At 58.3% G+C, this 23630-nt stretch overlaps 1 protein-coding gene across 1 annotated transcript in view; it reads left to right on the top strand.

Moving 5' to 3' along the window:
• The window catches only part of KDM2B (lysine demethylase 2B), a 134078-nt gene that overhangs the window by 103805 nt on the left and 6643 nt on the right, over nucleotides 1–23630 (top strand). The window contains exons 13-22 of the mRNA XM_031948530.1: nucleotides 15804–16028; nucleotides 18407–18550; nucleotides 19381–19467; nucleotides 19572–19762; nucleotides 19958–20116; nucleotides 20410–20775; nucleotides 20936–21058; nucleotides 21388–21551; nucleotides 21781–21942; nucleotides 23317–23535. Of these exons, the coding sequence (XP_031804390.1) occupies nucleotides 15804–16028; nucleotides 18407–18550; nucleotides 19381–19467; nucleotides 19572–19762; nucleotides 19958–20116; nucleotides 20410–20775; nucleotides 20936–21058; nucleotides 21388–21551; nucleotides 21781–21942; nucleotides 23317–23535 (1840 nt within the window). The remainder of the gene's footprint in view (nucleotides 1–15803; nucleotides 16029–18406; nucleotides 18551–19380; nucleotides 19468–19571; nucleotides 19763–19957; nucleotides 20117–20409; nucleotides 20776–20935; nucleotides 21059–21387; nucleotides 21552–21780; nucleotides 21943–23316; nucleotides 23536–23630) is intronic.

Genomic DNA, 23630 nt, shown 5'->3' on the forward strand with positions numbered 1-23630 from the left:
GAATGTTAGGATCTAGAACACGGAACATCTGAGCTGGAAGGGATCTCATGGGCTTGACTATCTTGTTTGTGAGGAAAATAAAGCCCATCAAGGTTAAGTGGATTGTGGTATCAAAAGATCAGGGGAAAATAGTTTTATTAATATTTTTTTTAAACTTTAGTCACTTTTAAAGACACTCTTTTCTCCCCCTGGAGCCCAGTGAACCTGCCTTTTACCAAAGGAAGAAACAAAACAGACTAAAACAAAAAAAGAGAACTGAGTTTGAGCCGGGACCATAGGTCATGCAGCGATCTGTACCCCCTGCCCCCTACCTTCTCAATGAAAGGAAGGAAGTTTCCTCATTTAAGTCCCTTGGTTAGACTTGAGTATTGGAATTTACACAGAATTCCAAAGTATTTATTGCCCTCCTGTGTCTTCTCACTCTGTAACCATATTCTACCGTGTTCCTGTGACCCCATGAGCCCAGCCCTTGCAGCCACTGGGCAGCCACTTTGTCTCCAGGGCTGAGTTCAGGACGGATGAGACCTCAGGAGAGAGGGCTGGGGCTGGGCAGCTTCTCTAGAGCAAGGAGCAGATCGCTGCTCTGTTGGGCAGTGAGTGTCTACAGAGAGTCCTCAGAGGCACAGACTTCAGCTGGGTTGGGGTCCTTCCTTCTGGAGGCCTCCGGTGCTCGGGCTTCCTGCTCGGTTCAGCTGAAAGCCTCCGGGCCCTGTGATCATCTTCCACAGTTGAGATGCTGCCCCTGGAAGGCAGATGCTGGATAGGGAGGCCAGGCCCTAGTGCCCACCCCGAGGAGCGGAGGGTGCCGGTCCCTAGAGTGGCCAGCTTGAAGGCCTGACGGGCTTCCTTGGAATTGACCTAAATTTCGCATCTCAGGAGCCCCCTTTGAATTGTTTCATCTGGAAGTTTATTAGGAACAGCCATCCCCTGAAACGGGCTCTCCCTCTTTTAAGAGGCCGAGAGGGAAGGCTCGGAAGTGACTTGGCCGAGCTAGGGGATCCTCGGGTTGTAAGGGCCGGACCTCCGCTGCCTCCTCCCTTGACCCCTACCGTTGCCCGGACTCCGCTCTGCTCTGGCTGGAAGCTGTGCGGGGGACGAAGCGCTCCCAGCGCAGAGGGAAGTTTTCTGTCGGAGAGGCGGGGATGGGTGCCCGCCTCCCCAGGAGGCGCGCTGGGACCCCTGCCCCCCCCCCCGGCCCGGGCCCCTGGGCTTCCTGCAGCTGGGTGCCAGTTAGAAGCTGGGTCAGCGCGCGGCCGGGCCGTGGGGGGGTGCGTCGCGATCCCCCTTTGCCCAAGGCCAGGGTGGAGCTCGGAGCGGAGACTCGGGTCCCGCTGAGCGGCGCAGAGCCGGCCGCGGGGAGCCCGAGCAGGCGGCCGAGCTCCGGGCCCGCGAACTTTGCGAGTCGGAGACGGCTTCCCCGGGCCGGGGCCATCTCGAGTCCGTCGGGACCTCCGGGGACGCCGCGTTCTTGGGGCTGACTCCGGCTTCGGCGGACGCCGCTTCCGCACCGGGAGCGCCCCCTCCCCGGACCGGGAGAGGCCCTTCGCCGGGGGCGGCCGTCCTTCCGTTTGTATTGTTCCCCGGGGCGGGGGCCGGGGCCCGGCTCCTTCCCGGCCCTGGGGCCGCCCCCGTTCCGGGGTCCGATCCCCGGGTCCCGGCGCGCTGCCGGCCGGGCGGGCGGGTGGGGGAGGGGCTCTGCCCGTCCGCTAGCCGTCGGACCACACAAAAGACCCCACCCCAGGCTCGGAGTGCAGTCCCGGGCGCCGCGGCCGCCCCACATGGGCACCCCGGGCGGCGCGCCGGGCACGCCCCCACGCCGCCCCCGGTCCCGGCCTCGCGCCGCCCGCCGGCCGCGGCCAGCCGGGGAGGGCCCCCGAGGGGAGGGGGGAGCGGGAGGCGGGGCCCTCGTCCCCCGCCTCCCCCCCGGGCGGCCCCGTGTCACCGCGGGCAGGGCTCCCTTTGTGTGTATCCGAACCCGCTGAGGCCCCGCCATTGGCTGACCGGGGGTGGGGGGTGGGGTGGGGGGGGGGGGGGGGGCCGGCCCCTTCCTGGCTCGACTCATGAATATGCATGAGGCCCCCTCCCGTCCGCCCCCCCGCGCGCGAGTGTGTGTGAGTGTGAGCGAGAGTGTGTGAGGGAGCGGGAGGGCGAGTGCGCGAGCGGAGCCGGAGCCCGAGCCCAGCGGCCGCGGCCCGGGCTCCCTCCCGCGGTGCAGCGGCGGCGGCTCCTCCCGCCATGCCCGGGAGCCCGAGCCTGGGCCCACCATGAGCCATGGCCATGTCCGTGAGCGCCGAGGAGGACGACTATGAGGAGCCCGAGCACGACCAGGTCGGCCCCGGGGCGCGGGCGGCGGGCGGCCGGCCCCGGGGCCCCGCCGCCCAACAAAGTTTGCGGCGCCCGGCCCCGCGCGGCCCGGCGGGCCGGGCCCGGGGGCGCCGCGGGCCCGGGGCCGGACCGGGGAGCGGGGCCGGGGAGGGGCGGGAGGGGGCGTGCGGGTGTGCGGGGGTGGGGGAGCGGGCGAGCGGCGGCGGGGAGGAGGGGGGAAGGAGCGAGACAATGTGTGTGCCCGCCCGGCCCCGGCCCCGGCCCCTTCCTGCCGGGCACCGCTTCGGAACTTGCCGTGCCCCGGAGCACATGTAGCCGGGCAGCGGCTCGTGCAGACGGCCCCGGCCCCGCGGGCCGTCCGGGGGCTGCAAGCGCCGGTGCTGCTGCGCTGCCGGGCCCGGCACTTCCCCGGCCGCCCGCCGCCGCCGCCGCCGCCGCCTCCCTCCTCCCTCCTCTTCCTCCCTGTCAGTCATTCGTCCGCGCTGCGCGTCTATCTGTCAGTCTGCGAAGTTGTGCCGGGACCGGGCCTCCCGCGGCTGGGGGCGCAGTGACTGGCGCTCGCCTCGGGTGGGACAGTCCTGGGCTGGCTCGGCTCTCCGTCGGGGAGGGGGGAGCACGGAAGGAGCTCCAGCCCGGGCCACTTTGGGGGGCTTAACTTAAGAGAATCGGAGATGCTTGGGACGTTTGCATGATTGCTGCAGGAAACGGCCTCGAAGATTGCATTAATTGGCCCTAATTTGATCTATAAGGAAAAACCGTCTCTGGAGGGGCGAGGAGGAGGGGAGTGGGGGAGGGGAGTGGGCAGAAGGGGAGAAGTGCTTGTAAAACAAAGCCGGGGGTTTATTGACAACTGGAATTTACTTCGAGGATTGTGGCGTTGTGTCTGTGAGTGTGTTTTCCTCTCCTGAAAACGACCGGGTTTTAGGGGAGGGGAAGAAAGTTCAGGTTTTATGAAGTAATCTGTAAAATAATATCAGAGACATGTGGTACAGATTATGTCTGTGACTCGTGAGGAGGCACTCTGGCCCTGGTCAGGGGAGGTAGGGCATGGAAGTGCCTTGTGATTTTTCCATCATAGCCGCAACCTTGAGCTGATGGAGAGAAGATACGGCCCAGAGCAGATGGGGCTGTGATCCTGGGAGGCAGAAAAGGGAGCCTAATTATTGTTGTACACTTAGACGCTCGTTATCTGGGAAAGCCCTGCACGTGTCCGAGGGTGCAGCCAAGTTTGATTGAGTTGGTCTGATCGCCTCCCGGGGCTTATTCCAGGACTCGGTGGCTTCCCTTCTGATTTGCAGGTTCCAGTGGATATCGGGGCTGGCTTAACTGGAAGAGTGCCCCTGCACCCATCAGAGCCTGCCAACTTTTGACAAGCTGCTGGAATAGCCCAGGGAGGAGTGGGACTGGCTTCTTTAGTCATGCCTCTTGATTTTGATGAAAAATCTCCCACCTGTAGCTTTGGGTACTCCATTCTGCTCTCAGGTTATCTCAGTTTGGGACCTGATTTCTTTGATACAGAAGAAAAGGCAGTGGATTTAACATCAGAGGATCTGGGTTCAAATTCCCCATTTCCCACTAATATCTACAGACTTCATTTCCTTTTCTGTAAAGTGAGTTGTTGACATTCAGGATTATGCTAGTAAATATTTAACATTCTCTGGATTCCTGATTCTCTGGAACCTATACACTTTTAAGTTTCATCTTCTAAGTTAACATTAAGTTCTAAGTTAACATTTTCTTCATCATTTTAGATCTAGGTTTTGATAATCAGCAAAACAAATTAAGCCCTGATTTCTGTCATTTGCAGATTTCTGAAGTGTAAATGCTTACCCTTTATAGTTACAATAAGAAGAGCAAGTTCTTTTCTTTGCTTTTTTCTTTTTGGCAGTTGGGGTTGAGTGACCTGTCCAGGATCACACCGATAGGAGGTGTTAAGTGTTAAATGTCTGAGACCAGATTTGAATTCAGGTCCTCTTGATTCCAGACTCAGTGATCTATTCACTTCACCATCTAGCTGCCCCTTAGCTTTTAAATTTAACACTTGAGATGCTGTAAGGACTTGAAGTGCGGTCAGCTTTCAGCTCTGAAGGAGCCTAGTTAGGAATTTGATGTCAGTTAGTCACTAAACTTGTGTCAACTGCCAGCCATGTTCTAGCCACTGGGCTAACTGTAAGGATACAAAAAAAAGAAAGAGAAAAGAAAGAAAAGGAAAAATATAGTCTCTGTTTTCTCAAGGAGCTCCCAGTTACAACTATGTACCTTTGAGATGTACATGGGATATATTGTAGATCAACAGAGGGAAAGTGCCAGAATTAAGGTGGAAGACTTCCTGTAGAAGGCTGGATTTCAGTTGGAACTTGAAGCCCAGAGGTTGGAATGAGAGGGAAAGCAATCTAGGGAACATGTCAGGTCTGGTGAGCTCTCCTTCCTTGGGGTAAATGTCAGGAAAAACTTGTTAATGACCTGAGCTAGCCCATAATGGAAAAGGTTGCCACAGGAGGCATGAAGCTTGGGATTAGGAACATCTGGATTCGAATCCTTTCCTCCTATATTTAAAAGTTGTATGCCTCCCCATCTCCACCCCAGCAAGTCACAACCTCTCTGAACTTCAGTTTCCTAATCTGTTAAATTGGGATGATAATAGCTATATTTTGGAGGACCAAGTAAGGTCATGTGCATAAAGAAGTCTGGAGTATTAGTTTGAAGGTTCACTTGTTTAGGCCTCGGTTTCTCAATCGGGTTTGCTGGGAAGATAATAAGGACACACTCAGATTTAGAGTTAGAAAGCCATCTAGTGCAAACCCTTTGATTTGTAGATGAGCAAAGTTAAGTCCAGAAAGAATGAGGGACTTGGCCAAGATCGCAACTAGGAAGAAAGCAAAGGCGGCCTTCCCATCTGGTGGTCTGTTGCTCTAAAGCCACCTTCAGTGCTGGGTCATCACAAGCTTCCCATTGACATGACATAAAGGGGATTCCCATTACATTGTGAGTCTGTGATCCCCATCTAGGAGCTGTGGGGGGGGAGGTACCTAGAAAAACTGTTCCAAGGGGCCCTGGACTGCCCCAGGATGTGGTGGGCTCCCCTTCCCAGGAGGTCTCCCCACAGGGGATTCCTGGGCCTCCCCTGGGTTGGGCTGGATGGCCACTGGGGCCCCCCTCCGAGAACACCGTCCTCCCCCCCCCCCCCCAGGACCAGTGCTGGGGTAATTGTGGGTCACTAGGTGAGGTGTGGGAAGCTGTTCTTGTGCGCCCCTTGGCTTTGGAGAGCTTATGTTTAAGGTGACCGGTGGCTTCTTGGTCTTGGTTACAGTCTGGCGATGGTGGCGGATAAACTCTTTCTCTAGTTCACAAAGCAGAACTTAGTCCTTCTTTCTCTCACCTTAAAAACACTGTATCCAAATAAAGGAGATCCTGACAGGGCTGTGAAATGCTTTCCCTAAGAAGGAACACACTTGTCCATCGCGTCTTGATTCACAGATGGATTTTTTTGGCCTGACTTGGAATTTCAGTAGTGTAGAGGTATGTGAATGAGGTAGAGACACCTGCTCTGAAATTTGGGGTCTTGGGAAGTGGCCTGGGCCCTGGCAAGCTTAGGGGTTCTCCTAGAATTGCAGGGATAGGACGGGTCAGGGCTGGGGCTTGAATCTATCTTTCTGGCTGAAGGGGATGGGCTTTTAACCATAGTGCCTCGGTCTCCCATCTAAGAATCGCTACTGGCATTCATGTAACACTTGAAAATTTGTCAAGACTTTCCTTGCAACATGGCTTTTGACCTCATCACCAGCCAATGACACACTCCCATTTTACAGATGAGAAAACCAAGATCCGGAGAAAGAGTCACTCTCTTTCAGCCTGGGGCTAGCAGTTCTTTTTGAGGTCGGAACTCTCACTCATTCTTTTTCACTCAATGTCTGTAAGTTCCTCTCTTTCTCCTGATTGGTTGGCTGTACTGCTACCCCTGAAGCCTGTCAGGGGTTTGTTTCTCCAGGGACTCCCCGTGCTCTGGTCCCGTCTGGACCGCCCTGATTGCCGGAGGCATCTATCTCCCACTGCAGGGTGGGTCCCCTCTTCGTGCCACAGAGAGCAGCAGGTTTTCCTGCGTGGTTGGAGGAAAAGGTCTCCTGGCCCTCTGACTCAGCTGGGCTCATCTTTCCTGTCCCTCCTGTAAGGAGCAGCGTCAGAGCAGAGCCAGGGACAAGTTTGACCCTCACTCTGGGACGGAGCTCGGGGGATCTGGCGCGCCAGTGAACATTTATGTGGGCCTGCTGGGGCCTGGAAGTCCTCAAGGAGTTCACATCCTAATGGGGGGAAAAGTCAAAAGTTACCTTCCGTCTTCTCTATCTGTAGCTTGTGGATAACTAATTATTTACATGCTGCCTCCCCCGTCAGACTGTGAGCCCTCTTTGTATCCCTAGTGCTCATCCCAGTGCCTGGCCAAGAGTAAACCTGCCTGGTTGGATCCGGTGCTGGTAGAAGAGCCCAGCTGCCCATGATCCTGGGGGGTTGGAGCCTGCCTGGACCCTGCGCAGCCTGTGTGATTCTCCTGCTGCATCAGCCAGGGTACAAGCCTACCACCCTTGAGGGTGGGCTCCTCTGCAGCCACCACGGTCTCTGATCTGCTGCCCCAGAGCTGGAAGGGCCCTCCCGGGCCATCGGGCCTGTGCGCTCATGGACAGAGGAGGACCCGGAGGCTCAGCCCATCCCTCTGACCCGGCATCTCCGGCCTGGTGCTTCCAGCTAGTGTGTGTTGTGCCAGAGGCAGCAGCCTGGAGTCCCTGCCCGGAGGTAGCAGCCTGCTGCAGAAAGGACCTGCCACTTAGAGCAACGGTGGGTCCTTAGGCTAGTTGGCAGCCTTGTCCAGCGGTGAGAGTGGTCACATTTCTGTAACGTTTTAGGATTTATACAGCCCTCTCTCTGCTTGTCTCACCTGAACAGTGAAGAAGGTAAAGGTATCATTCCTATTTTACAGATGAGGATACTGAGGCTCATCCCTCTGCGAGTAGATGTATGAGGCAGGATTTGAACCCACCTCTTGCCCAAAAGTCCTTCTGACTCCATTAGGAATGGGTCGTGCCACAGGAGCCTCATTTTACTATTTTGATCGTGTAACTAGCCCAGCTGGCCCACAGGGACTGAGACCTCAGCAAAGGAAACTGGAATTGCTGCTGTTATCCCCATTTGATATATGAGAAAGCTGAGGTGCAGAAGACCAGCACTTGTCCGGTGTTCACAGACTCCTGGGCTCGAGGGTGAGATTGGACACTAGAGTCATCACTCCAGTGCAAAGTACCCCGCTATCTCCTTTCTGGGATTCTCTCCCCCCTGGGCCCCCGGCCGGTCACAAAGCTGGAAGGAGCCGCTTCTTGGATGGATGACCAACAGGATTCGGAAAGGTCTCCAGAATTGGGTCCTTGGGCCCTGTTGAGCAAGGCGAGTGTTTTGGAGTACTGGGTCCCCACTCCAGGGTGGGAAAAGTGTGAGAAGAGCTGAGAGCTCTCTGTGGAGCTGTGTAACGTTAATGACGATGATGGTTATTACTGAGGAGACAGTCTTCAGACGGTGCAACTTGCTGGACTTTGGAATCCTTTGACTTTATATCGTTGCTGTCTTGGGCTCTTCCTATAACTGGGGTCCCTAGATTAGCGTCATGGAGTCGGCGTTAGAAGGGACTCTGACCCAACCAGAGAGTGAACAGCGCTCAGCCTTATAAAACATCTATTAAGCACCTCCCATGCGGCAACTTGGGACCAATCATGGCCCATTTCTGAGATAGTTTCCTTTACTGTAAATCATTCAATCAGCATATATGAAGCACCTTCTGTGTTCCAGTTCCTGTCCTCAGTTTATAGGGGGAGACCACACACACACACACACAAAATATATATTACATAGATACGCACCCCCATATGTGTATATGCTATCTACAAGATGAATTGGAAATAATTGAGAGGAAAGGCACGAGCCCTGAGAGGGCTTGGGGAAAACTTCCTGGAGGAGGGGGGGAACTTAAAAGGAATCCAGAGAGACCAGGAAGCGGAGATGGGGAAGGAGCCTGGAAGGCCTGGGGCTGAGAGGAAGAGGCAGAGCTGGGATTCCCGTTTTCCACTGCCTTGAGTTTAAAAATGTAAGAAGTTTATTAATTTCTTTTTGGTGTCCTGCCAGTTTTCCCAGTGGAGCCTGTGCTCTCGTGTCCTGCCGTTTTCCCAGTGAGAGCCCGTGCCCTTGTGTCCTGCCAGTTTTCTGCCCGTGCCCTTGGCTTCTGAGTGTCGGCCCTCCCGGTGGGGGCAGCTCAGTGGGGGATGGGTGGCAAGGTTTGACTGAAGGAGCCACAGCCCCCCGATGCACAGGGATGGTGATGGGAGACAGGCCGACTTCTGCCCTCTCCTGTCTCAGGTCTGGGCCAAGGCTGCTGTTACTCAGACTCCACGGGGTCAGGGCCTTGGCCTTGGCTGTGAATGCTTGATTTGTAGCCATCGAGATGCAGAAGGTGTGGGGGAAGATTCAGGCTTGGGAGGTTACATGATGCTTGGCGCTTCGCCTGGGAGGCTGGGGAGAACCTGGGCGCCCCTCGGGTCGGCATCCACGTCACATCCTGTAAGTTGTCCGGAGGCGTTGGGACAAAGGGATGGGAGGCAAGGGACCAAGGACGTGCCCCTGCCGAACCATTTCTCCCCTGAACACCTGTGGCTCCTGGAGACTCCCGAGTCAGGGAACCTTGGCGCTCTTCCTCAGTGTCTTAGCTTGCTGGCCCCTCCCTCTCCCCACCTGGACTCACTGTTTGTTAGATACCAGTGATGGAAGGCAGAGGCGTCTTGAGTTTACATAATTTGTGTGTGTGTAATGTATAATTGTATAAATTGAACTCAGAGGGCATAACAAGGAACGGCTTTATCCCTACGACCAGTGCAGTTACTTGGCATATGTTGGTGCTTCATAAATGCTTATTGATTGATTGCTTCTTTTGTGTCTCCCACAGTGCCTACTGTGGGGCCGATGGTACTTTCCTCCTCCTAAAAAGTAATAACAACTGGCATTAACATCACGTGTGAAAAAATGCTCTATATCCCTATTGATTAGAGAAATGGAAATTAAACCAATTCTGAGGTACCATCTCCCAACAATTGGATTGGCTGAAATGATAAATGCTCAAGGGGGTGTAGAAAAATTGGGACACTAATGCACTGTTGGTGGAACTCTGAACTGGTCCAGCCATGTGGATAGCAATGGGAATTATTATGTTCAAAGAGTTATTAAGTTGCCTCCACCCTTTGACTCAGCAATACTGTTAGATCTATTTCCCAAGATAATCAGGGAAAAGGAAAGTGACTTCTGTGTTCTAAACTCTATCTAGCAGCTCTCTTTGTGATGGTAAAGAGCAGGAAAGTGAGGGGAGCCATCAACTGGGGAATGGCTGAATAAGTTGAATGTGATTGTGATTAGAATGGGATGTGATTAGGAAAAACATGGATAGACTTGCATGAAATAATGAACAAAATGAGAACCAAGAGAATGTTGTATATAGTAACAGCAACTTTGTTTGAAGAGTAACTGTAAATGACAAAACTCCTGTGACTGATACAACATTCAAATCGGCTGTGCTGGAAAATGCTCTCCACCCCCAGAGAAAGAACTGATATATGGGAGCACGGATTGTAGGCTGCCATATAGAAAGTTGGCCTTCGGTAACGTGGGATTGGGAGGCAGGAAACGAGACAGCTCAGGACCTAAAATGTCACAGCAACAACAACAAAAAATTAAAATAATTTTAAAATTTTATTCAAGGAATTCGCATTTTGAAGTTTACTAAGACTTTTACACCTACTATCTTATTTAATCCTCACAAGAATTCTACCAGATAAGTCCATTTTATAGATGAGGAAACTGAGGGTCACACAGCTAACATTTTTATAGTGTTTTACTGTATGCCAGCTACTGTGCCAATCTCATCCGAGTCTCACAACCACCCTGTTTTACAGATGGGAAAACAGAGGGAAATGGAAGCCAGGTGACTTATTCAAGACCATATAGCTAGTAAGTTCACACAAAGTCCAGTTCTCTAATCAGACATATTGGCAGTTCTCATTAACTCAAAGAGGTTTGGGACTGGGGGAGAGTAGAATCAGCATGCTGTACTAGAAAGACTAGAGATTTAGATCTGGAAAGAACCAGAAAGACCATCCAGATTTCTTTGTTTTATCCCTGGAGAAGAAGATCCAGCAAGGGACTTGTTGCCTGAAGACACACTGTGGAGATAAGGGAGACTAGACTTGAGCCCATCTCCTCTGGTTCCTAGGAACCCGGCACGCGGTGGGGAAAGGACCGCCATCTGTACAAGGAGCCTGGTCTGCCAACTCCATTTCTATTTCTATGGCGCTGGGTCAGCTTAGAGAAAGGCCAGCTGGAGCCTCAGACACTTAGCACTTATTAGCCGTGTGATCCTGGGCAAGTCACTTAACTCCAGTAGCTAAAGGAAGGATAGGAGGGAGAGAAAAGAAGAGAAAGGCAGGAGAAACGGGGATCTGAATCCTGGCACTGGCGTTTAAGTAGGAGTCTCCTTGCTGAACTGTTAGTTTTTGGCCTGTAAGATGAGATTGTGATTACCCTGCGTCCCCCACGGGATGTGTAAGAGGGGCTCTAAATGTCAGCTCTCAGAGTAGGGATGGCCCGCATTTCGTGCCCCTTCTCCACGGCAGATCCCCGGGTGCTTTGTGGAGGCTTTCAATGATCTGGGTTAAGAAGGGACTGATTGCCCTCTTCACAGCCTTCACAAGCCCCCTGTGATCTCTGAGACTGGCCCTTAAAGCCGCCCACTTCTCTAAGCCTATGTCATGCACCCCTTCACAGGCCCTGGAGGCAGCCTCTGCTCGGGGACACCCCCGGGCCTTCACCTCTTCGGTTCTTTCTGGACTAGTTTGGTTCCTTCTTAGAACTGGCTCCGCTTTGTGCGACCTCGACGTTCATGTCATGTGTGTAACTTGTGTCTCTGGCTCTTCTCATCACCTGCCCTTAGAGCGAGAAGCCCAGGAGGACGGGGGCTTGTTTGGCTTTTGTCTCAGTTCTGCTGTAATGTGAGGGAGGGGATCATCAGCAGAGGGCTTCCTGTTTATAGGAGCTAGTGGATGAGCTGAGGCTCCATGGGCCTGGAGAGCAGGAGGACGAACCCGGTGGCAGGAAGCTGCCGGGGAGGGGGACCTCCCCAATCCCACACAAAGTCCCCGACTCTGGCACTGGAAGCCCTGGGTCACTGAACCCTGGCCAACCCACTTCTCAGATCTTAGTTTCTTTGCCAGTAATATGGAGAATGGGTGCACTAAGGTCTCTGGTACGGCAGGTTTTTTTTTGGGGGGGGGGAAGGAAGGGGGGGGGTTGAGAGATAGAACAGAACCCTACTGTTGGACAGGATCATAAATGTGCAGCTAGTCATCCAATCCCACCACCACCACCATGAGGGAATGGGTCTGCAGGAATGGCCCGATTCAGCCAAGAGCATAAGTGGGATTTAAATTCGGTTCCTTGCATGCGGGTGCCATTTTCCTTCCCTCAGCCTGCCAAGGGCTCTGTCTGGGCCCTTGGAAGAGGAAGCGATGAGTAGATGAGGCTCCCAGACTTCTTGGGCTTATCCCATTTTTTAGCTCTCTTGTCTTCCCATGGCACTCCATCACTGCTCCCCTTCTGCCCCAGTGTCCTTTAGGTTTATGAGGGATTCCCCAGTTCTGTCCTGGGGGCCCTGAGATCTAGAGGGATGTACCCTGCCTGGAAAGGCACCTGCTGCCTGGGCCAGGCCGAGGGGAGCGGCCTCAGAAGGAAGATTTCAGGCTCGATGTGAAGAAAATCCTGCCCTTAAAGCTGTCCCAGCTGGGGAAAGGAGTCTGTTCCCCTCCTTAAAGCTCTTCAGGCACACGACTCATCGGGGGAACCATAGAAGGGACTATTGTTCCAGAGTCGCAAGCCCCCTCCCACCTCGGGCCGGTGGGCACTAGGCCTGAGGCTTCGCTGGCTCCCTGCCTCCTGCCTCTCGGGCTTGCAAAGACTGAGGGTGGATTTTTCTAAAAGTGTTTGTGGTGTGGCTCGTTGGGCCGTTTGCCGGTTGCTGGGTGTCCCCTCAGGCTTTGCTGCTACAAAAAGGAGCCGTCCCCTTCTCTGGTTTTTGGGGATGTAGATAGCAGCACCATTTGGCCCAAAAGCACGTCCAACGTAATAGCATTTTGGGGCCAGAGTTCCAGCCTGCTTCCCGGAGGGGCTGCCCTAGCTGGCGCGCCATCCTTGTTCCCCACAGCCCCACCAGCATTTGTCCTTTTCCCTTTCAGTCATCTTGGGCAGTGGGATAAGTGTGGGGAGCTACCTCAGAGATGCTTTCATTTGCATTTCTCTCATTATTAGTGACTGAGAGCACTTGGGGACTTAACCTGTGCAAAAGCCCCTGAGTGGGAGGGGGAGTTTGAGAGCAGAGGCAGCAGCCCGGTGTGCGGGCTTGGGGTGAGTTATGTGGAGTGGGATCATGGGAGGCTTTAACAGCCACATGCAGGGATTTTCCATCTGGGTGATACTAGGGATTCCGGCTCCGATTTGCTGGGGACTGAGGGTCAGGGTGTTCCATCGCAGCCCTGCCATGTTCTGCCAGTGTGACCTTGGCCAGCCTCTGCGGGCCTGTTCCCTTCATTGTAAAAGAAGGTGGCCGGATCTCTGAACCTCGGAAGAGAAGCAGCCCTCTGCTATCTTCAGGGTCCCTCGAGGGTCACATCTGAGCTTCTGACCGTTTGGGGTTTTACTTGTGTTTTTGGTGAAAATAGAAGTTGTTGGAAGAGAGGGCCTGATGCTGTGGAGTGAGGAGTCTGGGGGTCTGGCCATGTCTTGGAGAGATTATGACGGTCAGACCAGTCAATAGGGGGGTGACTCCTGGATTGGGGGGAAGCGGGGATGGTCTCGGGTCCATCCCTGGCCTGGCGTCCACCCCTGGCCTGGCCACTTGGGTCTCTTTCCTTCTGTGCTGGCTAGGCCGCTTCTTCTCATCATTTCCATCCCAGACACCTCGTTAACTACGGGGCTGCTGGGGGCCTAGGGCCAATATCCACTTTATACTTCCCTTCTCCTGTGTTTGACTCTGTGTCCTCAACTGTAGGGTCTCTCTGAGGCTCTTCATCTTTCCCTCTCCTGTCTGTGAGGGCATTTCCCACCTCAGGGAGGGAAGATTCTCTGGCTTTGGGGGGTTTATACCTCAGGCCCTGGCCTATCCCCAGCAGGAGCCTGGGGCCTTGCCCATGGATGCCTTGGGGTGATGGAGGGTTGGATGAGTTGGGAAAGTGCCAAAAAATGAAATGCTCCTCCAAAAGAAGGGTTTCTAGAAATTAAAGGCCTGGGGGGTCCCCTAACTGCTTCACTCACCCTCGGTTTCTCTTTTTCTGCTAAACGCCCCCCTGCCCTTCCTAGCATTTTTGTGACAGCAGAGGCAGGTGACCCGGCGGTTAGAACCTAGATGAGGAATCAGGAAGGATCTGAGTTAGAAGCTGGCTCAGCTGCATGTCTGTGGAGGCCTGGCAGCTCCCCTCTCTGGGCCTCAGTTTCCCCATCTGCAAAATGGAGGCATCAGACAGGCCAGTCTGCCTCTGTAGGTCCTGTGGCCTTTGGAGCACAGGGGAGGACCTCAGTGCCCTTCGGGCAACTATCCCGTGCTGGCGGCGGCCTCAGCAGGGCTCCCTTGCCTTGGCCCCAGGCCATCTTGTTGGGCAGTTGCTGCTTCTCCACAGGCAGCTGTGCCTTCCCTTCTTTGTAGTAAGCTCCTGACTGGGGAGGGGCTGAGGTGGTCTTGGAGGGCCCAGGCGAGGCCTTTTACACCCTTCTCCCAAGTGCTCTCCATGCCCACCCACAAACAGCTCCAGGCAGGAGCTGGGGGGAGGGAGCCCAGCTGTGATGGGCAACTGGGCCTGGGAAGGGGGGGCTTTGGGCAGCAGAGAGGAGGAGAGAGGCAAGGGTGGGGGAGGGCTGGCTGGAGAGTTGTGGGGGAGGGGCCCTGAAGCTTCACCGGGGCAGCAGCTCTGGCCACACAGCCGACACCATTACCCAACTTCACACTCACATTGGGGGGCTCGTGGTCACAGGAATTTCAGTCACATCTCAGCAGGCACTGACCCTGTCACAAGTGATGGAGCGTTTCTCCTAAGGAAATGGTGCGCTTTTAAATGCTTGGGGGGAGTCGTCGGCAAGAGCGGCCATCACCAGGCTGGAGCGCGGGGGGCTCGGCTGGAGGGCGGGGGGCTCAGAGAACTCTAATCCTGCTGAGGAGGGGCCCGGCCTGGCCCGCGGGGTCTCGGGGTCTTGCCCGTTTCCTGCACAGGGGCAGGGTTTGCCCTGGGTATTCCCACTCTCCTGTGATAGGGCCCCGGCCTGTGCTGAGCCTCGGCTCTGTCCGCTGCCAGGCTGTTCTCCTGGGGGTTGGGGCCCCCACAGTGAGAGGGCCCCTTCTGGCCGAGGGTGTTGGGACAGAGACGGGGTGGGTGGTTTCCTGGGAAGGGGTGGGACTCCCTTGAGTCCTAGAAGAATGAATGGAATCGCGGCAGACGCCTTCCCCCCCCCAGGAGGGTCCTGGGGTTAATAGGAAGGCTTTCAGGAGGCTGGAGAGATTGGGCCAGAAAGTGGCTTCTGAGTCCCGGGTGCTTCCAGCCCCTGGCCCAGGAAGGGGAGCAGACCGGTTACTTTTCCCGCCCTGCCGGGGAGCTCTGCCTGCTGCTCAGGAGAGATTTATGGGCTCCTCGATTTAGAGCCTGAAGAGCAGTGGAGGCTGAGGGGCCGGCCCTTCATCTCCGAGGCAGGAAGACATCCATCAGGCCGATCCTGCCTCAGACATTAGTAGCCGGGAGACCCTGAGCCGACCACGGAGCCTCTCGGGGGGCACGAAGTTGGTCCCCTTCCCTGCCCTTGGGAAGCCCGGCTCTGGAGCCACGGAGGCTGCTCTGGCCTAGAAAGTTCGGTGCCCCTGGCACTCTGGGAAGCCGAGAGGCTTGCCCGGTGCTTTCGGTCTTATTCCCCAGTCCCCACACGAGCTGGGGCAGCCCCTGCCCCTGGGGCTGCGGTTCCCACTTCAGGGGTGACTCAGATTTACATGGCTCATGGAGGGCGGCCCAAACTCGGGTTCCCCTGAACCCCTATTTGAGCTTGACTCCAAACTTGCTCCTCTTTCCATGGTTCTGCACCGTCCCCAGTGTTTGGAGGCCTTTTCGTTTGGGGTTTTTAATAGACTTTGAGCAAAGGAGCACAGCTTGGTCAGAGAGAGCTTTGGGTCCCATTGTCTGTGATGGGACTGGGGATCAAGGCCCCCGGGAGCAAACTCCCTACTCATGGGCCGCAGATTTCCCCATTTCTGTCTCGGGGAAGCCGGGGTGCCGTGCAGTCCTTCTCAGCCGGGGGCTGTCCCCGTACTGAGGCCGCCGCAGGCCCTTCTTGGGGTGGCCCCTCACCCGGGCACGTTTTTTGGCATCTTGCAGAACCGTGCAGTGGGTCGGCCCAAGGGGAAGCTGGGCCCAGCCTCGGCAGTGAAGTTGGCCGCCAACCGGACGACAGCAGGGGCACGCCGGCGACGGACGAGATGCCGCAAGTGCGAGGCCTGCCTGCGGACCGAGTGTGGCGAGTGTCACTTCTGCAAGGACATGAAGAAGTTTGGGGGGCCCGGGCGCATGAAGCAGTCGTGTATCATGAGACAGTGCATCGCGGTAAGTGCCCACGGGTCCAGGGCTGGGGGGCAGGATTTGTCTGGGCCAGGGCTCCCTTCTGCAATGGGCCAAGACCCCCGCGGGACCCCTGTGTGCATGAGGGCTTAGCTGGGTCAGATTTTTTGTGACCCCATTTAGGGTTTTCTTGGCAAAAATACTAGAGTAGCTTGTCATTTCCTTTGTCAGCTTATTTTACAGACAAGGAAAATAAGGCAAACAGGGTGAAGTTTTTTGCCTAGGGTCACATAGCAAGTGAAGGCTGGCCTTCAAGTCCGCTTCCAAGGTCTCCCTCGGAGGCCTCGGCGAGGCCAGGAGGAGACCCCTGGGTCTCGAGGCCGTGCTGGCCCAAGCCAGAGGGACGTCCAGTCTGTCCACCGGTGTGAGGGCCACCTAAAGACCGGCTTGCTCGATTCTAAGCGTCTCGTCCTGTGCCCCATCCTTGCTGTAATTGGCCAACAGCAAAGCCTCCTCTGGCACCTGCCACAATCCGGGCGCTGAGCTGGACGCTGGGGCTCCCGGAGGCTCCACGCTGACCAGGCCCCATCCTGAGGCTCTGGGGCTGTCCATGGCTCATTCTATCTCGCAGGGACCTGCCCAGGAACCTGCCCAGCGGCCCAGGTGTCCTTGTGTGGCTCACGGGACGCCCGCCTCTGACTTCACGTCATTATCAATTCCTGCTCCCTGGCCGCAAGTGGCCCTCTCCCAGCCCCTGACGCCCTCCTCCAGGATTTCAGCCCTGCACGGCCCCATGCTGGGAGGTTGCTGCAAGACCTGGAGGAGGAAAAAAGGTGGGAAAATGCCACCTGATGGGAAGAGAAGGCCCCAAGGGGACGGTCATGAAGCTTCTCTTGGGATCTTCCAGAAAATGGGGGCTGGCCAGAACCAGGGGAGGGGCTCATCTGCCCTGGGGAACAAGCCTCCCCCACTCCCTGCAAAAACTAAAATCGTTGTGTTCTCCAAGGTTGGTCTTTACAGAGCACTTTCAAGCCCCTTCCCATCCAGCTCAGAGGCTGCGCTGTGGCTACTCCGGCAGCCGCGTGTCCTGTCTGTGACCTGGCTGCCGGCATCTTACAGTGGGGCTAAGGGGGAGTTTTAGGTCTTTGCTTTCCTGCTTTCAAAGGGAAAGGTCTTGGTGGAAGGTCGGGGCTCTGCTCCCCGGGGACTCCTGCAGGAGATAAGGGTGATTGATGGCCTGAGAGGGCGGGGCTGGCCTGGCGTCTGGCACAGATCGCACCCGGATGCGGGGTGATGGCCGACAGGCTGGGCTGTCCCCGATCCAGAGCCCGCTGCAGCCGGTGCAGGAGGGAGATGGGGAGTCCATGTGTCGGGGGGTCTGTGTGTCCGGGAGCCCATGTATCTGGAAGTCTGTGTGTCTGGGTGATGGGGAGTCCATATGTCCGGACGTGGCCCAGCAGCAGCAGGGCCCCGAGACAGACCCAGTGCAGGGGGAGCAGGGACTGGCCACTCTGCCCCGGCTTCGGGCTTTGTCTGTCCCGGCTTCGGGCTTTGTCTGTCCCACGGTCGGCTGTTGTTGTTCAGGAGGGCAGGTGATTGTAGTTCCTCGTGACCCTGTGGAGCCACCCTCGTGGGGTTTTCCTTGCAAAGTTATGGGGGAGGATTAAGGCAAACAGGTTGAGTGCCTTGGCAAAGGCCATATTTACGGCCAGGAAGCATCTGAGCCCAGTTTTGAGCTCCTGCTCCAGCCCCCGGGCTGTCCGGCCACTCTTGCCTGGATGGGCAGGGGGCTCCCAGGCCTCGTGGCAGAGCCGCTTGTCTACCTTCCTGCAGGCCCCGGGGGGTGCTGGGCAGGGCTCCTGAGCTCTCCGAGCCCTGGCTCGCCCACCTGTAGAAGGCGTGTGTTGGGCTCTCCCTCTGGTGCTCCTGGGTCTGCATTTCCGCCTCCTGTCCCCCTGCCCAGCTGAGACTTGGAGGGCCCACGAAGGGGTCCCCTCCCCATTGGATGTCAGGGGCCCTCCTGTCTCTGGCCGTGGTGCTGCCCCTGTGGCTCTGACCGGCGGGTACTCCTGGTTCTGCCTTGGTTCTCTCCGGTCCCTCCTCCCCTGGGACCCGAGGCCGGAGAGCCGCTGGCTCAGCGGCCCTTCCTTCCCCTTCCCTCTCCTCTGCTCTCCCTTCACAAGCACATTCCCATCCTCCCTTCATTGGGTCCTTTCAGGGTCCTGGGGGGCCCAGCTCGTTGTCACGTTGCCTCCTCTGAGAAGCCCGTCCAGAGCCCCAGGCCCACCCCCTCACTCGGGGCATTGTGGCCTCCGCTGCGGGGCCGTGCTTTCCCTCGGGCTCTCCTGGGGGGGCTGCAGGAGGGCCGCAGTCGGGGGGTCACAGGGACGCTTCTGACTGTGCTCTCTCCCCTCGGGTCGCAGCCAGTGCTGCCCCACACCGCTGTGTGCCTGGTGTGCGGCGAGGCGGGGAAGGAAGACACGGTGGAGGAAGAGGAGGCCAAGTTTAACCTCATGCTCATGGAGTGCTCTATTTGCAACGAAATCATCCACCCCGGATGCCTTAAGGTGAGCCTAACGCTGGCCCCGCCCTCACGGGGGCCAGGGCCGAGTTAGCGCAGCCGCCGGGCGCCGTTCCCTGGGCCCGGCCCGGAAAGTCTCTGGCTGGGCTCGGTCCCAGGATCAGGCCTGTCACAGCCCGCGCCCACTGCGGCACCTCTTGGGACGGAGTGGGAGGCAGAGGGAGAGCGGCCCAGGGGGGCCGGGGGCTGACTGATCCCTCCCCCCCTTCTGGCCCTTTGCTCTCGGGGCTTGCTCCCAGGCTGGGGGAGGAGGGGAGAGAAGGCCGGTGGGAGCCTGCCCGCGGCCCTGAGCTGGCATTTGCTCCCTTACCCGGAGCCTTCTGGAGCTCTTGGCCGCTGCCTCCAGTTGCTTGGTTCCTCCAGGGACCCCAGAGGTTGCCCAGGTCCCCTCGAGACTTTTGCCAGGGGAACCGGCACTGCCCTGGCGGCTCCTGAACAGAACCTGGGCCCCAGGGGCGGGATGACTTCATCCCGCCTATTCCTTGGCCTAGACACTGGCTGCCGCCCGCCTCTGCCCGCGGGCAACTTTTTTGGGAGGAAAATGGCGGCTTTGGCCCAGCAGGGGCCTGGTTTTGTCTGGCACCCGCCTGGGCCTTAGTGCAGGAGGGTGGTGAGGGGAGAGGGCTGCTGGGGAGGTGGCCCCAGGGACGGGGGGAATGGACAAAGGGGGACGGGGGACGATGAGGCTGCCCCAGGGACAGAGGGGGATAGAAAGGGTGAGGCAGCCCAGGGGACGGGGGGACGAGGCTGCCCCTGGGCCCGGACAAGGTGGGAGCCTGGAGGGGGCTCACTTCTCAGCACGGCTCCTCTTCACAGGTGAAGGAGTCAGACGGCGTGGTCAACGATGAGCTTCCCAACTGCTGGGAGTGTCCCAAGTGCAATCATGCCGGCAAGACTGGGAAATAGTGTGGGCCCAGCCGGGGGGCGCAGCCAGGAGGGTCGGCTGGGGGTTGCGGGGGGCCCCCCTCCCGTCAAAGATAAAGGTTGTTTGTGTTTTTCTCTTCTTGGCGTACAAGCAAAAGCGCGGCCCCGGGTTCAAGTACGCCTCGAACCTGCCCGGCTCGCTGCTGAAGGAGCAGAAGATGAACCGGGACAACAAGGAAAGCTGGACGGCGGAGGGGAGTCCGGGGGCGCCGGCGCAAGTCAGGGAGCACGCCGAAGTTGCCCGTGGCGCCATCCTCCCGGGGGAATCCGGAGGGTTCATCTGAGGGGCGGGGAAAGCCCAGGGTTAAAACCAACCCGGGTGGGGGGGCCACGTGGCCGGGCCGGGGAGGTCTGGGCGGCGTGACCCTCAGGCCCCTCCCTGGGCGGGGTCCGGCCCACCCTGAATGGGGCCGGGCGGATGGGGAAGGGGGCTGGGGGGGGCTGCGGCTTGTGGCCTCCCCCCCGCCAGCAGAGGCCCCTCGGGCGGCCCCTTTGAGTCGGTCTGGGGGTTGGGACGCTCCCCCCTTGTGGGGTCCGGCCTCCACACCCCCCAGAAGGGCCGGGCCCTGGTGAGCACAGGAAGCGCCGTGCGGGCCCTTGAGAACCTCCAGCAGTGTCAGTGCCAGGGGTAGTTGTGGCCCGAGGTCTCTGGGATCCCTTTTTCCTGCCTTGGCCACTGGGGGGCACCTGGAGCCTCTCGGCCCATTCCCTGTGGCCTGTGGTGTGAGGCTGTGCTCCCGGGGCCTCCACGTTTCCTGAGGCCAGTGCCCCCCCGAGTGGTGGGTTTGAGGGTTCCCGGGGGTAGGGGCTCTTTTGGTTCCGGCCCCTGCGGCCGGGACCACGGGGTGGCCCTGGGGAGGGGCCCAAACTCGCCCTTTCCCTTTCCCATCCGGCCCCTCGTGTCTCCTCCCCACCCCACAGCCCCCAGCGTGGTGCTGTCGGACCACCGCGGGACCGGGGGCGGGCGTGGCGGGCTGCCCCTAAGGCCCGCCCCCTGTGGGGCGATCCTGGAAAAAGCAGGGCCGGAGGACGCCCCAAGCCCCGGCCTTTAAAGGGCCGGAAGACCTGCAGGGAAAACAAGGAAGCGTCAGTCAGGTCCAAGCTCCCCCTGCGGGGCCCCACGGGCGCCCGGGGCCCCGACAAAAAGGAGTGCGCCCCGGGCGGCGGCTCCCAACAAAGGGAGCTGGCAGGGCTGACAAGAGCTGAACCAGGAGATCCAGGGGCCGAGAACAGCCTGCTGCGGAACCACCAGCCCATCAATGGGCGGGAGGCGGAGCGAGGGCGGCTGTGGCGATGGGGACCCCCGCTTAGCAAAGGGGCCTCGCGGGCCCCACCTCCCGGCACCCTCTGGTGCCCACCAAACCCCCCATCCGGGCCCCGCCCTCCCTGTCCCCACCCAAGTGCATCCAGATGGGCGGCCCCGTCATGCCCCGGCCCTCACCCCCAGAACCCTGCCCCCTGGATGGGGCCCGCCCGTCATGCAGCGGGAAGTCTGGATGGCCGTGTTCAGCTACCTCAGCCACAGTGACCTCTGTGTCTGCATGCGGGTCTGCAAGACCTGGAACCGCTGGTGAGGAGGGGGGAGGAGCACGCGGCACTCCAGGGGGGCTTAGAATCAGGGCATCTGGGGCTCCAGGGAGCTGGGAGGGCGCTCGGGAGAATTACAGGCAAGCGGTGTCCCCCCTTTCAGGGTGTCCAGCCCCCTGGGGGAGCTTTCTGCTTCTGGTCAGCAGCAAAGGAAGCGCTAAACTTGGGTATCAGTTAAAATAAGGATGAGGCTTTTCCCATCCATGTTGATGCTCTCCAGGGGGAGACCCGTGGGACTGGAGGCTGACGGGGAGGGCGGGGGCAGTTGGGGAATGGGGCCACTTCTCACCTCTCTGGGGGCCTTGGTCACAGGTGCTGTGATAAGCGGTTATGGACCAAAATTGACTTGAACCACTGCAAATCCATCACCCCACTGATGCTCAGTGGGATCATCCGCCGACAGCCCATTACCCTGGACCTCAGCTGGACCAACATCTCCAAGAAGCAACTCAGCTGGCTTATCAACAGGCTGCCTGGTGAGTGTGGGTCTGCTTCTGGAGACCCTTCCCCTATGGAGCCCAGGGTGGGCCTGGAGGGGGGGGGGGCAGCAGATGATGGGGAGAGGGCTTCCCCGGTAGAGCCCAGGGTAGGGCTGGGGGGGAGCTGGCAGAGCTTCTCCCATGGAGCCTGGGGCGGGGGCCCTTTCCCCGGCAGAGCCAATGCGGGACTGACCACCTGCCTGCACGTTTGCGTGTTCCTCTGCAGGGCTCCGGGACCTGCTGCTGTCCGGCTGCTCCTGGATCGCGGTCTCTGCCCTGTGCAGCTCCAGCTGTCCTCTGCTGCGAACACTGGACGTGCAGTGGGTGGAAGGACTCAAGGACGCCCAGATGCGGGACCTTTTGTCCCCCCCCACAGACAACCGACCAGGTATGGGGGCCCACAGGCACCCTTGTCGGGGCCAGGGAGGGAAGCCGGGGGCAGGAAGCCAGTAAGCGTTGATTTAAGTGCCTGGGTTGTGCCGGGCCCAGTGCGAGGAGTTCATCCTCCGGTGGTGGAGACATGGACCTGTAAATAGGTAAATGCAGGAGACACACAAGGTGGGAAGTGGGGAAGGCCCCGGGCGGGAGGCTGGGACACTGTGCTGGGCCACCATCCCCCGCCCCCCCTGCCCTGGAGAGCCACCTCTGCCGACAAAACCTCGGAGCTCCTCACGCTCAGCTCAGCACTGATTTCATCCCCGTTTTTAGAGGTTTTGCTGACAGGTTTTATTCACCAGTCACTTTTTCAGATTTCCACTCCCTCAAATGCCCTCTCGCCGAGTCTTCTCTTGTAGAGAGAGAATCGGCCCTTGACCTGCCCTGCAGGTAGCGCCCCCTGCCCTGAGTGCCCCACTGGCCGCTGGCCCTCCATTCCCTCCTTTCAGGTTGGCCCCGGCTGGGCAGCGCCCCCACTTCTCTCCACTTTGTTCATCTGTTGTTGCCATTGCCCAGGCCGGGCTCTGGGCAGGGCACTCTAACCTGGGGGCTCGGGGTCGGGCCCTTGCCTTCAGGTCCACGAGAGGCGCCAGAGGCCACGAGGGCCGAGGGAGTCTGGGGCGGCTGCTTCCGGGCCGGCCCTTCCCATTCTGTCCAAGCATCTGTAACACTCCCAAGGCCAGGCCCGGGCGAGGCTCGGAGGCAAACATGGCTTCTCTATTCATGTAACGGGGGTGTCGGCTTCAAAAGGCCTCTTTTGTTTGGAGCACGCAGGCGTGCCACCCTGGGAGCCCTTACCTGCCTGCCGCCCTGGGAGCCCTTACCATCCATGGTACAGGCGGGCTTGCTCTGGCTGAGGAACACGGCTGAATCGGGGCAGGCTCCTGTCGGGTTTAGACCCTTTCCCTGCTTCTTCCCTTCACATCTGTTCTGGGCCAAGTGTCCCTGGGATCAGGGCAGCTCTGCCCTCCCATCCCTGGAGGCTGCTGAGCTTGGCAGCTGGGATGTCACCCAGATCGGGGCTTTGGGGGGTCATGGCCTCCAGCCTCCAACCCACCTATGCCCTGGCCCTTCTCCCATTTCACAGAGCACTCCACCAGCATACAGGCTTGCTCTCTCTCATTCGGGCCTTCCTTCTCTCCCTCACGCCCCTCTCCCTCTTTCTTCCATTCCAACCCCCACCCCAATCTCTGTAGCTCTCTCTTTTTCCTTTTCTCTTTCTTTTCCACCCCCCCCCCACACACACACGCTTGCTCGCTCTCTCTGGCTTCCCTTCTCTCTCTTTACTTGATTTTAACCTGCAGCCTGTTCTCCCCCCCCTCCCCAGGCCAGATCGACAATAGGAGCAAGCTCCGTAACATTGTGGAACTGCGCCTCGCTGGGCTGGACATCACGGACGCTTCCCTGCGGCTCATCATCCGCCACATGCCCCTGCTCTCCAAACTGCATCTCAGTTACTGTAACCACGTCACCGACCAGTCCATCAACCTGCTGACGGCAGTAGGGACGACCACCAGGGATTCCTTAACAGAAATTAACTTATCAGGTGAGGGCCCGCCTGACCTGGCCAGTGGCTTGTGGAGGAGGAGTGGGCGCCCGGACCCAGGGGAGCCCCTTGCCTTGAGGCTTCAGCTAATTTGG

Source organism: Sarcophilus harrisii, chromosome 1 (genome assembly GCF_902635505.1).
Source record: "Sarcophilus harrisii chromosome 1, mSarHar1.11, whole genome shotgun sequence".
In the NCBI taxonomy this organism is placed as follows: domain Eukaryota; kingdom Metazoa; phylum Chordata; class Mammalia; order Dasyuromorphia; family Dasyuridae; genus Sarcophilus; species Sarcophilus harrisii.